Here is an 18715-nt window from a genome sequence, read left to right as displayed (position 1 = left end):
AGACTGGTCAGTCTTACCTGGTTGTTTAGGGGCCTTTTACTAAGCTGCAGTAATCACTAACATGTGCTTACCATAGGTTAAAAAACACTACTGCGAGGCACACTCAGGCATCCCATCATAGTTTTGAGGTCAGCGAGCGCTACCTACATTCTAACAAACAGAAAATATTTGCTAGTGCTGGGGGCAGTGAGTAGGTGTGCCCAGCATTAATTGGCTAGTGCAGCTACATCGCCACATGTTAACCGATTAGTGTGTGGTTAGCGCAGGAGCCCTTACTGCCTAGAAAATAGGTGTCAGTAATGGCCATATGCTAATGGGAAAATTAGCACATGGCCATTAATACAGAAAATTGGAAATGTAGGCATTTTAAAGCTGCACTAAAAGTGGCCTCAATGCGTGGGAAAGCCCCTCGCTAGTGACAAGCACTGGCCAGTTTTTAGTGCAGCATAGCAAAAGGGCCCCTTAGTAACTAAGGGCCCCTTTTACAAAGGTGCGATAGCATTTTTAGCGCGTGCTATAAATAAACATGCACTAAACATCAGAGATGCCCATATATTCCTAGGGGTGCCTCTAGCGTTTAGTGTGCGCTAATCATTAGCACATGCTAAAAACGCTAGCGCGCCTTTGTAAAAGACTCCCTAATTGTACTGCATTATTATTATGCTAAAGACTGCTATAGTGTATTTTCTTTTTGCATTTTCTTTTAATTTTACACTATATTGTTGTCGTATTTGACTTATGAATGTAACATGCATTGGGTGTTTCTGTAAGACATCTTAAGTCAAATAAATAACTAAATAAAGTTTATTTGTTCACATTATAATTCATGGTATATTTACATAGTTTTTCACAACTGCAAGTCCCTGGAATGATGTTTATTGGCTAATTTTATGATTGAATCCAATTACCTTATTTATTTCTCCACTGGGAAGAACAGGCCACATGTAGGTTAATTTGTTCCATAAGGGATTCTCGACCTTTGAATGTTTCCACTGTCCAGGTTTAAATGTTCCTTCGTGCTTTATGGCCCATCTGAGGAAACAAATATGTGGAAATTTCCTAGCACCATTTTTCTTACCTAAACTTTCTAAACAGGAAATTATTCTGGTCAACACATGTAGGGGGCAATTGTATAATTTGCGCTAAAGGTTAGGTGTCATAATGCTGGAGCTAAGTGTGAATTCTATAACAGGATACAGGCGCACAGGTTCCATAAGCCAGCATTTACCTGTCAACAATTATGTGCGCCCACCTATATCTACGCCTAAATGCGGCACTCTCTCATAAATTACATTATTCTACACCATGTGCACGTAACTGTGGGAGACGCCCACATTCCACCCATGTAAATGCCCCCTTGCAATTGCGTGCGCTAAGATAATAGATTACCGCTTAGTGCCTAACGAGTACACGAGCAAATGTCTAACATTCAGTGTAACCTACATTGAACTTTTCAGGTATACACGGGCTAGGAGCAATGCTTAACATAACATTTCTACCATCCGAGGGCGCAAATGGCAGATACATTTAGGCACTCATAGAATGAGAAGATAACGTGTACATGGACTAGTGACAAAAGGTGCCTATTTTATGCAGATTTTATAAAAATTAATCAATACACCCTGAACCAACTTACACCAACTCTGAAAAGTTAGCAAATATAGAATATGGAGGCAACAGGGTAGTTAAGATGCAGTAAAAGTCATGCTTTTAATGCACTGTAGTTTAATGCGGGAGTGACTAACCCTTGGTATTCCACTACTGCAGGTCAGTTACTTCACGGTGCACGAATGACTCAGCTTATGATCAACCTCACCAGCTGCACTATTCATACTGCCTAAGAGCATTGGGATGCAGCTTAAAGATGTTGGGCAATACGTCGAAATCTCCCACTTTCCCTGAAAGCCCTCCACAAATATATTCCCCTTCCCCAAATTCCTATTTACAACACCCCTTCCTAAAAGCCCCCATCCCATAAGACCTCTCCACTCTACCTTTTACATCCCTGATGTCTAGGGGTTATAGGGAAGGAGTAACCCCCTGTTGCAACTGCCCCTGCTGGTGGCAGGTTCAAAATAGTGCTGTGACCCCTAGCACTAGTATTGCCTTTTGCAACAGCTGGATCACAATCGAGGGGTTGAGAGGGAAGGAGGGAGAAAAAGTGCATGGGGGGGAAGGTAAGAGATGGCAGAAAGGAGGAGGAAAGAGAGAGAGATAAGAGAGGAAGGTATGAGAAGAGAGAAAGAAAGAGGGAGATAAAGGAGTGAGAGAAGGTGCCGGAATGATGTAAGTAACTGCCGTTATAGAATTACTCAATATGGAGAATAGACCACTAGTTCACTCAATGTCCAATTTGATATCCAATTTGATAAGACGGGGAGAAAAAGTCTCATAATGTAACGAGGACTGGCATATGGTCATCTGGGTCAATGCCTAATACATATGCAATGTCCTCTTATGTCTCATATAATCATTGACAAAAACCCCCTCCTTCCAAATATCAGTCTTGAATCAAAGACTGGGAGTTTTCTGTTAGATTAAATTCTTCTTATAGTATTTTATATTTTGTTCAATTTTTCTAATTGTTTTTTTAATCTTGAAAGCAATAGGTAATCAACAGAAAAGTGGAAGTTTTATGCTGAATCGGCTTGTCAGACCCAGAGAGGCACCCATTTTGCAAACGCTTTCTCAAGAGGTCTGAACTGATGTGATCGTGGCTGCAATCTGCTATCAGTATACACCGCCGTCTATATCAATGATTATATGAGACATAAGAGGACATTGCTTATATACTAGGTATTGATCCAGACGACCATATGCCAGTCCTCGTGACATTATGAGACTTTTTCTCCTCCTCTTATCAAATTGGATATTGAATTGTACATTGAGTGAACTAGTGGTCTATTCTCCATATTGAGTTGTTTGTTTACTGTGAATAGACTTTGGTCATGCTATATTTGATCTAAGAGGTTATAGAATTACTAGCATATGCCCACAGTTATAACTTAGGCACGAGCACTTATGCTAGCTCAATGGTTTGTGCAAATGCTCACATCTGACCGTAGGCAGTGAACACATAACTGCTAGTATTCTATAAGCTGTGCGCATAAATGCTAGATATGCCCCTCACCCACCCATGCCTCTCCCAGGTCCACCCTACCTTGCAGTTGCACACTACTGATCTTGTACTCACAATTTGCAGAATCCCAACTTAGAGCAGTTACGCAAGTAACTGCTAATTAACACCAATTATAGCCAAAAATTGGTAGATGTTTATAATAGGTTACATGCCCAACTGATACTATTCTATAACTTGCGCATGCAACTTTGCACACTAACATCCAGAATCTATATAAGGCACGTGTCACAAAATGCCTATCCACCTGCTGCTTGTGCTCTACACTAGCACCCTCCTCCCACCGGCTGGGTCACAACCACCTCTGGGTGAGTCTCCCATTCTCAAAATCATCCCCAGTGATTTCTAGGTTACTGGGGCCACACTCCCAGTGGTCCCACAGTTCCCAGAAAGCATTCACAGACCCAACACACAAACCACCAGGATCAGTCCAGACAGCAGAGTCAACAAACTGAAACTGTTTATTGGCAGAACTTGAACAGTGGTCAGAAAATGTGCAATTAGCAAGCAATAACAGGTAATTGAAATATGGATCAATTATAACACTAACTAAAAATTTGTTTACTTTCTAAAAAGTACCTAGGGAGATCAGGGCATATAGCTGCTCACCAGTTAACAAATATAATAGGGGTTCAGCAAAGAGCTCTTTCTCTCTTCTCCTGAGCTGAAACTGGGGGAAAAGCCAATAAAGTTCAAATGAAAATGAGCTCCTGGGCTAATCAGAGCCCAGAACAGTCAAGTTTCAAAAAACAAAAAGCTGGTTACATCACTACAGGCATTTCCTTTATCTGTGTGCTAACTAAAAGAAAGAGTGGTCAGTCCTCTGTAACAGCTTTAACCATAAACATGCACCACCTGCTGGCCAAACTAGAGAAATACATTTCAGAATAACTTTAGGCAGTTTTACAGACTTAAAACACACTGGGGCCCTTCTACTAAGGCGCATAGGCACCTATGTGCGTCCAATGCATGCCAACTTGGAACTACCGCCTGGCTACCATGTGCCCCGGGCGGTAATTCCATTTTTGACGTGCACCCAAAACACACGGTAGAAAGTTTCTTTCAAATTAAGAGTTAAATATTGTGCAATACTTTTTAATTTGTACAGATTTTGTTAATTTTGTACTGACTTTGCTTCTTTCAAGCATGAAGCCTGTACAAAGATCTAACTAGAACCGGTAAACCATTCCAAATAACAGTTGGTGTGAGACAATCAGTGATGCCTTCTTTGGCAAAAGTATGTTATTCAGTTACTAGTCACAGTGCAACGTCCATCACAGGGCCTCAGTTATGGAATAAACTCCTGTCCAGCTGAGGGATCAGGTGGCAGTTTACGCATGTTGGCCACTTACCGCCCGGTTAGCATGTGTGACCTTACTGCTAAGTCAATGGGTGGCGGTAAAGTCTCAGGCCAAAAATGGACGTGCCCTGGTTTTAAATTTGCCACACGTCCATTTTTTGCCACCAAAAGAAAAATGCCTTTTTTCCAAGCTCTCTGAAAAAATGACCTGTGCACATTCAAAACACTTGCCTACACCAGCGCAGGCCACTTTTAAGTGTGCTATTCCATAAAAAGTGTCTAAATTTAGGCGAATTCCCCAGCCCAATGTGCTATTCTATAAACTGCATCTAAATTTAGGCAGGGTTTATAGAATAGTGCTAAGCACTATTAGATGCGACTATTTTTTAGACGCCATTTACAGAATCTGACCCTAAGCATACAACTGCGTGCACAAGTTTATTGAATTTGGCACCTACGTGCTATTAACTGTGTGCACAAGTTCATTGAATTCAGCACCTACATGCTATTAACTGCATGCTATTAACTGCGTGCTATTAACTGCGTGCTATTATTGGGATTTAGTAACCACTTTTATGAAGAGATTCACCCAAGGCAGTATGCAGCAGGTACAGTTTAACATTTAAAATGTACAATTTTGTTAACAGCATAACAAAAGTAAAATGACCAAATATAAACATAAATACAACTAATGAGATAAACTTCTAAACATCAAATTGAAACCTAATAATAGAACTATTGTGAAACAGTATCAAAAATATACACATTTAACAGAATTCAAATAACAGATGTAATACAATGTTAGCATAATACTAATGAAACATCTAATAAGCACACATTAGAATATTCAAATAACATATATATGATGTTAATGCATTTCTACAACCCGCATTTCTACAACCCAGCTTACCATGTAGCCAAGGGCCCAAGTGCAGATATATAGATGGTACAGAATCAGTTGGGATAAATAGATGGCTGGCTAAACTAAAGGCATGTTCTTTGTGCAGTTAATCAAGAGATAAGGAACCTACCTAAGTTACAGTGTGTGTAGCAAGCTAGTCCAGATGCAGAACAGGTATATGTGGAGGGGCATAATCGAACGGGGCACCCAAGTAATCCTGAGGGCATCCCCGCAGGGCGAGGAAACTGCTATTATCAAAACAAGATGGGCGCCATCTTTTGTTTCGATAATATGGTCGGGGACGCCCAAATCTCAACATTTAGGTTGACCTTAGAGATGGTCGTCCCCAGTTTTCACCGATAATGGAATCCGAGGACGCCCATCTCAAAAACAACCAAATCCAAGCCATTTGGTCGTGGGAGGAGCCAGCATTCGTAGTGCACTGGTCCCCCTGACATGCCAGGACACCAACCGGGCACCCTAGGGGGCACTGAAGTGAACTTCACAAATTGCTCCCAGGTGCACAGCTGCCTTACCTTCGGTGCTGAGCCCCCCAACCCCCCCCCCAAAACCCACTCCCCACAACTGTACACCACTACCATAGCCCTAAGGGGTGAAGGGGGGCACCTAGATGTGGGTACAGTGGGTTTTGGCTGGATTTTGAAGGGCTCACATTTACCAGCACAAGTGTAACAGGTGGGGGGGGGGGGGGTGGGCCTGGGTCCGCCTGCCTGAAGTGCTCTGCACCCACTAAAACTGCTCCAGGGACCTGCATACTGCTGTGATGGAGCTGGGTATGACATTTGAGGCTGGCAAAAAAATTAAAAAAAATTATTTTAGGGTGGGAGGGGGTTGGTGACCACTGGGGGAGTAAAGGGAGGTCATCCCCAATTCCCTCCAGTGGTCATCTGGTCAGTTCGGGCACCTTTTTGAGGCTTGGTCGTGAAAGAAAAATGGACCATGTCGACCAAATGCTCGTCAGGGACGCCCTTCTTTTTTCCATTATTAGCTGAGGACGCTCATCTCTTTTTTTTTTTAAATTTATTTTTATTAAACTTTTTCTTTTACAAGTTACACTTATAAAATAGAAAAATGGCAGGTAATACATTGCTTATATAATTAAACAAAAAGAAGAAACAATAAAGCTTTTATATGCCTTCTTAGACCACAATCAGAGAAAAAAGTGGGGGACAAGAGTTTTGTACTAGGAGATCTTGAGGAAACATAAAGAAGAAAAAGTGGTAAATGGCCTGGCCTTAACAGACAATATTAATTTTCACCGTCATTAATATACAGTCTATTTGGTGATCTTTTTAGCTTCTACAAATGTCCGTAAATGAATTGGGTCAAAGAACACATATTTATTACCCTGATATTTCACACAACATTTACAAGGGTAGGCCAGTAGAAATGAGGCTCCCAAAGCCCTAACCTCCTCTCTGAAAGCCAAAAATTCTTTACGTCGTTCTTTAGTAGTCTTTGAGACACCTGGGAATACCCAAATCTTTTGGCCACAAAAGGTTTTTAGAGAGTTTTTGAAATATAATTTCATTAAGGAATTTAAGTCCTGTCCAAAGACAAAACAGATATGTAAAGTTTGACGTTCCTTAACTTCTGATAAAGAGTCTTCAAGCAATTCTGAAATATTCAGTATGTCCATCTCTGGATTCTGATTTTGGGGAATTCTATCTTCAATAGTTAAGCACGCCCCAGTCCCGCCTTCGATACACCCCCGTGAACTTTGCTCGTCCCCGTGACAGACTGCAGATGAGGGCGCCCAAAATCGGCTTTCGATTATGTCGATTTGGGCAACCCTGAGAGAAGGACGCCCATCTCCCGATTTGTGTCGGAAGATGGGCGCCCTTCTCTTTCGAAAATGCCCCTGATTGTCAGTCAACCTATGTATTAAAGGCTTGGGAGAAGAGCCAGGCTTTCACCTGCTTCCTGAAGTAGAGGTAGTCTCGAGTTATATGCAGCCCCTCTGAGAGTATCTCAATTTTCTTGACCTGTGACATTAGGGGGAGTTTATACTTCCCAAAAAGTATTAAGTAAAGTAAATAAGTAAATAAATATTCATAATATATAGAATGCCATCAACATCAATTATTTTCATTGCATTCTATAACTTGTAAGATATCTGACGTATAACAGGGTTTTACCAATTGTGTCTACAGCAGTAAATAAGTAGCACATCTGATCACTAGGATGCTTCTGTTAATTATCAGGATGTATTTCAGATCAAAGGGATACAGATAGAGAGTTAATTTTAATCACCACTAGATGGAGACAGTGTTTCATGCAATGCTGGCTGGCTGAAATATACTACTTTACTGCAGTGCTACAACTATTTATTTATTTATTTATTAAACTTGAATTACTGGGGTCACAAAGCAAATAAATTAATATAAACAGCACAGACAAAGCAAATATCCAATTTAAACAATACAATACAGTAATTAAAGTGAAAGTACCCTCACCTACTACTGCAATACAGGACATGTTTAATTTCCATACAATAATCTAGACAAAAACAAGTTAGACCTATCTAACCCATAAAGCTGAAAAAGAAACCTACACAGTAGCTTACAGGATTTCACAAGGATAAGTGATTACTAAAGGTCTATTTTCAGAAACATTGTTCTGTAAGATAAGCAGAGATCCAAGATAGAAGAGAGTTCTGTGTATTATTCTGCATGTATTTTTAGTTTCTACAATCTCCTGTCTCTTTTACAGTGGATCTATGAATGTAAGGTCAAGATGCAGGGACATGTTGTATCCTTTATGGTTTATTAAACATTTTTATATACCATCGATCAAGGCGGTTTACAAATAAAAATACAATTATTATATGATAGAATGGAACTCCAAATTACCAAATCACTTTCATCCAAGATGAACCAAACTCACTTTCACAAAATCTTCCCAATTGCAGTATATTCAGTAAATCCTTATTTCTGAATCATTAACAATATTAAAAGCCTGACAGTAATAAAAACCTTTAAGCATGGGCTTAAATTTCCCTAACATCGCTTCTGCCTGAATATTTTTCAGGATTTCGTTCCATAAACCCGGTGGAAGGCAAGAGAAAGCTCTCTCTCTTGTCCAATCCTGTTTCATTTTAGCCCTAAACGAAATCACCATTCTGAAATCCTGTAAAGATCTAAGCATCCCAACTGGGATATAAGGAATTGTTAACTTAAGTATGGTGGTTGCAACTTACAATAAGCTTTATGTGCTAGCATTAATACCTTAAAATAAATTCTAATTTTAATAAGCAGCCAATGATATTGCATAAACAATGAAGTAATATGATCATACTTATATTTACTACCCAATAATCTTATTGCTGCATTTTAAAGAGTTTGTAATCTTTTAAATCTATATCCAGGTAAACCTGCATAGATGACATTAGCATAATCTAACCGTGCAAAGACTAAGGCACCACAATGTATGCAATGCTGCTTCATTAAAAAGATATCTTCTTGATATTACAAAATCGTCTCTAACAACTTTATTGACCTGATTTTCAAAAGTCAACTTTGAATCAATGAGTACCCCTAGGTATTTAAAATATTCAACCAGTGCCATTGGTAAACCAAACTAAACTGGTGCCTCTGTGAGCCAACAGACTCTCATTTTCTGCACATTCAGTACTAAACAATGGGATCCTAGCCATTGTGATACTGCCTCTAAATCAGCGGTTCTCAACCCAGTCAGACTTTCAGGATATCTACAATGAATATGCAGGAGAGATTTGCATACAATAGAGCCACCGCCTGCTATATTCATTGTTGATATTCTGAAAACCTGACTGGCTTGGTGTGTCCCAAGGACTGGGCTAAGAACCCCTGCTATAAACCTTCCTGTAATCCCCTTATGTGCAATGTTTTTCAGCATATCCGAGAAATGATCAATAAGTGGTATAAAACAGAATACCCTTTGCTGGGTATTTCTGAATAGCAGCAGACACAAGTATCTGTGAATAGAAGGCCGCAAAAATACAGCAACTTCCAGTCCATCTTTTGTTGTTTACAAAATAATACATTAAGGGCAATTCTATAAGAGGCGCTTGCATTTACGTGTCCCTTGTGCACAGAGATGTACAAAATACTAGCACTGACGAACACAAGTGTTCACTTACCCGTGAGAGTGCTAGTTGGGCACTTAAGCGCTATTCTGTAACAGTGCACACAAGTGGCATGGGGGATTCTATAGATGGTACCAGAAAACATCGATGCTAAACTTAGTTCTATAAAAGGCCTACACTGATTGCCTTAGTGCCTCACTTTGGATGCCAGACGTACGCCTGCTGAAACTTGATATAAATGCTGACACCCAAGTAAGGCACACTAAGGCAATATTCTGTAACAACGCGCACAACTTTTTGAAACATCCTTGATTCATTCATGGTCACGCCCCATTTTGAGTTATGCCTTGTTATGCACAAATTATAATGGGTGCCAATTAACATCAATAATTGGCTAACACCCAATTACTGATGTAAATTGGCTCGTTAGCCAATTAATTTGTGCACATATGGGGAGCGCACCCAAATTGCAAATCTAGGTGAAATACATAGAATCCAGGGGATAGTGTGTAAATGCAACAGGGTTGTGCACATAGGCAGGCAATGGGCAGGAGTTCAACTTACACACATCCTTGGTGCATTTACATGACTGCAGTTCCGCGAGGTCTACTGAATGTAAGGTGCACCAGTACCAGGTTACGCTCATAGGCTATTGCAGAATCTATGTGCCCAGATGCCATTATAGAAATAGGCTCTCACCAAGCATCTTCAGGGTTCCTGATTATAAGCTCTATCGAGCAGGGACTGTCTCTCTGAGTCAGGTGTCCAGTGCGGCGTGCGTCTTGTAGCGCTATACAAATGTTAATAATAATAATAATAATAAATGCAGGTGCCAATCATAGAACTGCCTCTTTTAATCCTAGAGTTTCCAGGACCAGACAAGAATCTTTTTCCAGCGGTCACCTACACCTCCAAAACCTTAAGTCTTTAAAAAGACTGGAAATTAGGACAAGTTGAGATCTGAGTATGGAGGGAAAATGATTGTCTTCAGCTTAGAAGGTGCACATTTGCTCTCCTCTCAGGTATATTCTGCCTGAGCTGTGAGCCCACGATCTGTCTGTCTTTTGCTGTACTGGAGGCCTTGAAAGTTAGAGTTTTCTCTATTTATCTTCATTTCCTAAATTATACATTTAGGAGTCGATATTCAGGTGGTGGTGGTGAGCAATGTTTTAGCCACCAGTGGTGTTATTCCCGTATATTCAACTCGGGTCGTATCCGGGCACTGGCATTGAATATCTGGGTTTATAGGGCTGGCAATATTCAGCACATAACTGCATAAGCTACACTGCATAAATTAGGACTGGCTTTTCTGTGGTCCGATTTGGCCACCTAGCACATTGGCATTTAACCACGTACGTGCGGACTCCATATCAGTGGTGATATTCAGTGGTATGTCAGAGGATAGCCTCGAACAAGCAACTTAACTGGTCTGGAGCCGTTTCTTGCTGGTTATATTGCTTTGGATATTGACCCCTTACCATTCTGCAATACAATGAAGATAACAGGTCCTCTTATGAGACCAGCATAAATGTAAAACAAGAGGTTAACATTTAGCTCTTTACTGAAAAATGAAACATTTAATTTTAACAGGTCAAAAAAAACCTGAAACAAGATGCAAAATTAATTACACAACAGGAAGATAATAAATAGCAGTTATCATAAGTAATCAGATACATAAAATCCTGTGTCTTATATCCATATATAAATATTTGTCTTTATATCTATATATCTCAATGGGTGGGAACTCTACCTACCTATCTATCTATCTATCTATCTATCTATCTATCTATCTATCTATCTATCTATCTCATTATACAGATGCACAGATCTAAAATAGGAATTGATACTTACCCTGATTGACATATTAGCAGGGAAAACACACTGAAGTCTGTGTTAAACCTGCTTCCAAGGTATAACATAGGTGACTGTGTTAGAAAGGATGACATTAAAAAAGAGAGTCATAAGTGAAGAGAATTTTGTTTCATTGTGTGTGCAAAAATAATCAGGAAGATGATGAGGAACTGTTTAAAAATGAACAGCAAGGTTTTTGTTCCATATTATTCACATCTACTCTCAGAAGGAGCTTTAAGAATGAATTGTAGTCTCCTAATACACGCAATGATGTAATGACGTATTTAGCATAGCTGTTTTTTTTGTTTGATTCCAAATAATTTACAAGATTTTTCAAGTACGGTAGGAAAACAATTACCAGCCTGAAAAAAAGGATAATTAATCTGTAATTTTTTCACATTAGATCATATCTCTAAAGATAGTGCAGATTTGATTGTCTTCAGCTGCTGTATATTTATTTTTCATTATTTTTTTCATGATGCACTACCCCGTCAGTGCTGACATTTAAATGAGTGAGTATTCCACAGAAATGTGATCATTTGTACAGCACCCAGTGTGGCCCCATGCTGAGATGATTGCTTCTGGGAGCCATCCATGGGTTCTTGAATAGGGGGAAAAGCCAGGCAAAATTTTATCAATTTACATTTTTCTGTGATTAATTTTTATGCAAATAAGGGCCCGACCATGCTCCTATCTCACCTGAATCATGCGGATGATCAAAGATAAATTGAGCATCACATATTTATAAAATAGGCTTTGCACTTCTCTACAGCTGTGTTGGAAAATGCTAAAAGCAGGCCATGAACTCTCCTAGCAGAACAGGGAGCAATAAAAAAAACATGCCTGTTTCGGCTTTTTTTGCACAATGCTGTAAACATGGGACTTAACAAATTGCTAAATAATACTTGAAAGACAATGCTCTACTATTTGTCCTTCTATATATTTTTCTGGAAAATAAATAAAAAGAAAAAAGAATCAACTGCTATATAAAATTTGGGTTTAGGATACATTAAAATGCATACGCTGATGCTGATTCCTAAAGGTTTTTCTCCAAAGATGCAGAATTGAAGAAAGACTTACTGAAACAAGACTTACATGTGTCAAAAGCTGTTTATACGCATGGCTATGCTCCCTTGCCTTCATCACTGATGCAGTTTTATTACTTGGGAAATGTGGCTTGCGACTGGCTGCAGGGCCTCACACAAATGTGGCACACTCACACACAGGTTGCAGGTAAAAGTCAAAACACTTTATTTATGTGCAAAGGGACAGTAATCAGCTCTGTTACTTAACAGACTAGTCCTTTAAATCAGAATCTCTATCAATGTACAGTAGTCACAGAAGATACTCTTAATAGGGCTGACTCCAAGCCAGGCCCAAACATAGTGGCTGTTAACACAGTCTTGGGCCCTGTCTGTGTATACACCACAATCAGGTAGTCCCTGAACATACTTCAAGGTTATCGCCCACCTTGGCAGTCTTCCTTACATGTACAATTAATTGCTGGTGGATAAATTGAACACACACGGTTTTCCACCTCAGGGAAACAGTTAGGCTCTGGCTGATCCTCTTCCCTGACACTTCTCTCAGGTACTGTAGCCTTCTCTCTGAGTATGCTGGTAGGTCCTAACTCAGGATAGGAATGGCAACCAGTGACCCAAAGAGCCACAGTTTTGGATGGATTAAGAATAAGTCTATTGGAGGAAAGTCATTCATCAATAGCATCGAAACAAGTTTGAAGGGGTGAAAGATCAGAAGCAGACGAATTGCGAGTGGAAACTAATAAAATATCATCAGCATACATGTAAAATCTAACTGAACACGATTACATGAGAAATGTCAAAATTGTAATAGTTGTAAACGTGTGGGTAATTTTGTAAGTGAAAGTATGAATGTATTTCCAGTTTGAAAATCTTACAAATTTTCACACAGTGAAAAATATGCCCTTAAAATAACAATTTTAACAAGGGGTTCCATGGGTGATCTGGGAAACTAGACTTCAGCAAACAATGGAATTTGCTTTTTCAAGAATTCAAGATGGTGGATCTGTAGCCACAAACTGTCAGTTGCATTGTGATTTCTTCCATGGTTTGGTTTTCTCATGGAAAAAAGAAAAAACAGTCAAAGAGGTTTACAGACATAAAAATAATAGTGTCCCAAATAAGCTCCAGACTTATTTGTTTAGATTCAACCTATAGAGGTTGCGTGAACACAAAACCAAGAGGCTTTCAAAATATTGTGAAGGGCAAGGAAATCTTACCCAGGGCAGAAGATAAACTTGAAGAACTCTGCTACAAGGCTCAACAGCCTGATCCAGACTCCATCTCCCGCCTCAACAACTCCACCATCTGCAACTCTAGGCAGCCTCCCAGTCTTCCTGAAGCATCCTGCCATATCACCAGTCCACACTGCAGTTGGTTCCAGTTTCTATTGGAACCAGGATGACATCAGGGTCAATAAACTGCTGTACCTCACCTCCTTCTGCTGCAAAGTCCAGTTGATTGAGTTGAACAGTCACTAAACCCTGGGGATCTTAGAAGTGCCTTCAGTGCAGCAGAGAAAAAGGCTCAGCCGTAGAGGTACAAGATGCCCATAGGAATATAATGGGCATCTCGGCGTTCACCGCCAGCTGATTTCTACTGCAAGCTAAAAACGCTACCGTGGCTTTATAAAAGACCCCCTAAATGTGCATGAACAAATATACATCTTTAGTTGTACTTGCCAAAATGAAGGCTAATATGCCAATCTTGGAAATGTGCTACCCTAAATATGTCTGGAACCAGTTCTTATAGAGAAAAATTTTATAATAGGTCACTTTCGGGTCCTTTTTTTGCATTTGATGTGTGTTAGGTGCAAAAAGGTAAGATAAGATAAGCACAGAGTACCATGTTACGTATAGTGGCAGATACTAGCAAGGGAGCACTCAGGCTATCTGCCACAGCACACAATGTAGTGCAGGTCCACTCCAAAATAAATAGAGGACTGTTGTGTCAGCACTCCCCACCCCCACCCCCAAAAGTCACATACTTTGCTTGACATCTCCCCCACTTCTGTTCCCCCTATGAAGCAGATTGCATGGGGCTCTTTCCGCACTGGCTGGTTTAAATGCACATTAGACATTAGCGCAGGTTCACATTAAGAGACTCTATATTTGGAGGGCAAACAGATGCTATTTTTAGCCAATTTTACAACAATCCATAGGTACTTGTGTGTCTTTAGAAAACACTAGGGGTGAACTGGCAGAAATTGTAGCAACATTACAGATAAAAAGAATGAGCAAATGCAATCACAATATATCCCAAGTAAATGAACATGCCAAGTTTGGTGTACATAGCGCTCTTCATGCATCCATGAAGGGGACATTTTTCTTTATAAGTTCAGGCTTCAATAAACTGCTTAGTCTATAAGGTGCCACCAACTGCTGCTACAGACTAACATGGCTACCCCTCTGGAAATCTGGTATTTTTGTCATTAACTTTTAAATAATCTATTTCTTAAGATTGATTTTCTGACTTTTAACATAAGCTATTTCATTATCAATGCATTGCTGCTCTGCACTGCAGTCCCATAGCAGGGAACACTGACTTTTCTCTTTTGTCTTGATGACAAGCATAGTAAAAATGATAAATGAAGACATATAACCATTTCTTTGTTAAATCAAATCTCCTTTTCTAAACATTCAAACCAAAAGAACCTCAAATTTGCCTAAGCTCTCTTTAATTAATTTTTATAAAAGGATGGCTTTAGTAATATCTCCAAAATTTACATATTTCCAGCACCTTCTACCAAAGGGGCATGTTCCTAATTGTTTGAAGATCATAAACATTTTCCCTGGGGTAGTTGATAGACGTTCTAATGCACAGGACAGTAAGTTCATTGTAATCTGAATCTGATTAAAATGTCTAAAAAGAAGCATGAAATACAAGACTTATTTTATGATTATTTGTTAACGAATAGACCAAATTCTCATAAACTAAATATATTCTTACAGTTAAGCACTACTTAAAACTTATTAAAATAATAATAACATACTATTAAGAATTAATTCAGCAGTTAGAACTGATACAATAATTGGGATTCTACTCTCTCTTTCTAATTTCTGTTGCTTCCTGAAGACACAAGAAGTATTGGAGGTTTATGGTTGCTGCTTGAACGTGGATCCAGACTGGTGAGAGTAGCTTAGTAAATTGGGAAGAATCTGTGCAAAGTACCTTATGAACGATTCTCAGGGAAATTAGAAAGTTATGGATAGGAGGCAGTGTTCTATTGTGGTTTAGGAGCTGGTTAAAAGATAAAAATAAAGATGCGCATTAAATGATCAATATTCTCAATGGAGAATTTTGGGATCCGTGCTGGGACTGCTGCTTTTTAACATATTTATAAATCATCTGAACACAGGAATAATGAGAGAGGTAACAACTTTGCTAATGAGACAAAATTATTCAAGCTTGTTAAATCACAAGAGGACGATGAGAAATTGTGAGAGGATCTCACAAGACTGGGTAACTGGGCATCCAAATGGCAAATGAAATTTAATGTGAGCAAGTACAAAATGATGCATATAGGGAACAGCAGCCCAAACTATAACTGTGTGATACAAGGTTCCATTTTAAGAGTCGCCATGCAGGAAAAGGATCTGGGTGTCATCGTTGATGGTACATTAAAATCCTCTACTCAACGTACAGCAGCAGCCAAGAAAGAAAATATAATTTAGGAATCATTAGGAAAGGAATGAAGAATGAAAAAAAAGAACATTTTAATGCAGTTTTATTGTTCCATGGTGAGACCACCCCTGAATATTGTCTGCAATTCTGGTCACCACATCTCAAAAAATATATAGGAACTTAGAAAAGGTACAGAGAAGGGTGACAAAAATGACAAAGGGATCAACTCTCCTATGAGAAAAGGCTGAGGCTAAGGCTGAGGGGGGGGGGGGGCTAAGGGGAGATATGATAGAGGTCTACAAAATACTGAATGGAGTGGAACGGGTACAAGTGAATTGCTTGTTTATTCTTTTAAAAAGTACAATAACTAGGGGACATGCACTGAAGTCACTAAGTGGTATATTTATTATAAGCCACGTAGACACAAAAAATTTTTGTGGTATATAAAATGAATAAATCCAATCCAATCTTGAAACAATCAGAGAAAATATTTCTTCACTCAATGTATAATTAAGTTCTGACATTCATTGCCAGACAATGTGGTAAATGTAGTTAGCATAGCAGGGTTTAAAAAAGGTTTGGACAAGTTCCTAACAGTCCATAAACCATTATTAAAGTATACTGTATTTGAGACAACCCATTGCTTATTCTTGGGATAAGCAACACAAAAGTTTACTCTTTTGGGATCACCACATACTTTTGACATGGATTGGCCACTACTGGGAAACAGGATGCTGGACTTGATAGAATTTTGGCTTGTCCCAGTATGGCAATTCTTATGTATTTGATACCCTTGATAAATGCTTATTTTTTCCCTTAAAAGATGACTTTGGAGGAGGCTTGACCTTATCTGACCTAGTTAATAGGAAAGTAATGAAACTTCTGGAAGAATACAAAAATTCAACAACTGAAAGACTGTAGTTTAAGGCTACTTTTGCACTGGAGTCCAACTGGAACTGGATAGAAAAGAGTTCATTCTCCAAACTAGACTCTTCTTTCCAAAGTACTGTGGTTGGATGTCCCTTCTGCTCCACAGGAAAGGCTTTTTGGCAGGTAGGAAAAAGTTGTGGGACTTGGGAACTGAGGTTCAGTGGAAGTACACAGCTAGGTGTTGGGCTAAATTTATAGGACATTTTTTTCCACTTTTGTCCAGGAAAACTGCTGAGCGGTTAAACTGGGTTTACTTGGATTCCACTTGCTCCTTTGATTGTATCAGCATAAAAAAAATGTGATTAAGCTAATGCATTTTTAAAGTAACATTTTAGGATCATTTTGCTCAAGTGGTAACACTTGTTAGCAAGGATTCACCCATGTGTCAGTCTGAAGAGGGGAAAAAAAAGTAACCCCATAGAGGTTTTTGCTGTTTTCTCAGGAACCACTTGGAATTTCAATGTAAAATTTTACAGCTTTATTTCTTATTACTCTCTATGTTTTTGTGGCAAGTGGAATGAGATTATCTTTAAACATGGCAAAGTTACAGACTTTTTAGCATGACCACCCAGCAATTTTCACCTCAGTGGGTGGCGGTAAGTGCTTCCCCTCGCATGACTACGTGATAAGAGCACTCTTACTACATGGCCATGTCTTTTTTCAGCCTTTTTACCTGCTGTGGTAAAAAGGACCTCAGCACGTGGCAAAAACGGTTCAGTCAAGGTGAGATAAATCTCCAGAGTAGATTCAAGTCAAGAGGCCCAGGAAGGACAGGAGCAGCCCTCCAGCCTATGCCTTCACAACCTATGTGTAAAAGTAGCAGAAGACTGGCTAAAGTAGGAAAAGATTTAATTGAGAATCTTGTGCAAGTCCTGATCATTTTGTGGCATGGCTGGAGCCAGGCCTAGGTTTAATATTAGTAAAGCTAGTGCACATTATGACTGTGGGGTCTGGCAGAAGACTGGAATAGACTTTCAAGAGACTTTGTTTTCCATTTAACACCTCTACGAAGTCAACAGGCTTCAGCCACTGTACGGCTATATTTTTGGACATTGCGCCCAACCCTCACTTATACTATCACACTCCCCCATTCATTCACTTGCTATCTCAACTTCCCACCACTCATAATCTTCCCATCTACTCACTGACTCGCTCACTCAAACACATCCTCTCAGCAAAATGTGCCTTTGCACAATGCACAGAACATGCACGTTGTCCTAATCTCCCCACCTACTGACTCCCTCACTCACACACAGTCAGCGCAATGCACCTTTCTTCAATGCTTAGAGCATGTACTTTTCATCTTGTTTGTTATTCCCTTACCCCCTCTTTGTAGTGACTATCCAGCTTATTTTGGGTCAGATGTGGCTCTCGGGTGCAGCACAGGGTCACATCAGCATTGCATTGTGGTGGGTGTAGGGTATTGGGCTCCGTGATTTCATTAGCTTGTGTTACAGTCTCACAATGTTGGTAGTTGGTAGGCTCTTCTCCCATGGTGCTTTTCCCCCTGCCTACTAGGTCAGAGTGTGCCCTGTTGTGTTTCCTGCTGTAGTCCATGCGGTAGTGGCCATTTTTGTAAGCCAGTTTTAGATCCCTTTCACGTGTTAGCCACGTTACAGAACTTAGTTCTTACCTTGAATGTGGCTGAAAGAGGGCATTGTACACCATTCTGCCAGCTCGGACCTACTGCTCATCTCAGTACCAGGGAGACTTGTTGCCAGTGCGGCACAACCTCTGATCTGCAGTTAACTGTGAGTAAAGGCGGTTATTCCAATAAAGGACGTTTTCGTAGAGATTAGTCTTCAGGTGTCAACTGGTGTGCCAAGGTTATATAGCAGCAACCAGT

General features: G+C 39.8%; 1 protein-coding gene across 2 annotated transcripts in view; it reads right to left on the bottom strand.

Annotated features, from left to right (window-relative positions):
- Positions 1-18715, bottom strand: part of DCDC1 (doublecortin domain containing 1) — a 556169-nt gene that overhangs the window by 119579 nt on the left and 417875 nt on the right. For both annotated transcript variants that reach the window (XM_030200682.1, XM_030200683.1), the window contains one exon: positions 909-1032. In XM_030200682.1, the coding sequence (XP_030056542.1) occupies positions 909-1032 (124 nt within the window). The remainder of the gene's footprint in view (positions 1-908; positions 1033-18715) is intronic.

This window comes from Microcaecilia unicolor, chromosome 4 (genome assembly GCF_901765095.1).
Source record: "Microcaecilia unicolor chromosome 4, aMicUni1.1, whole genome shotgun sequence".
In the NCBI taxonomy this organism is placed as follows: Eukaryota; Metazoa; Chordata; class Amphibia; order Gymnophiona; family Siphonopidae; genus Microcaecilia; species Microcaecilia unicolor.
This window is presented reverse-complemented; position numbering and strand designations above follow the sequence as displayed.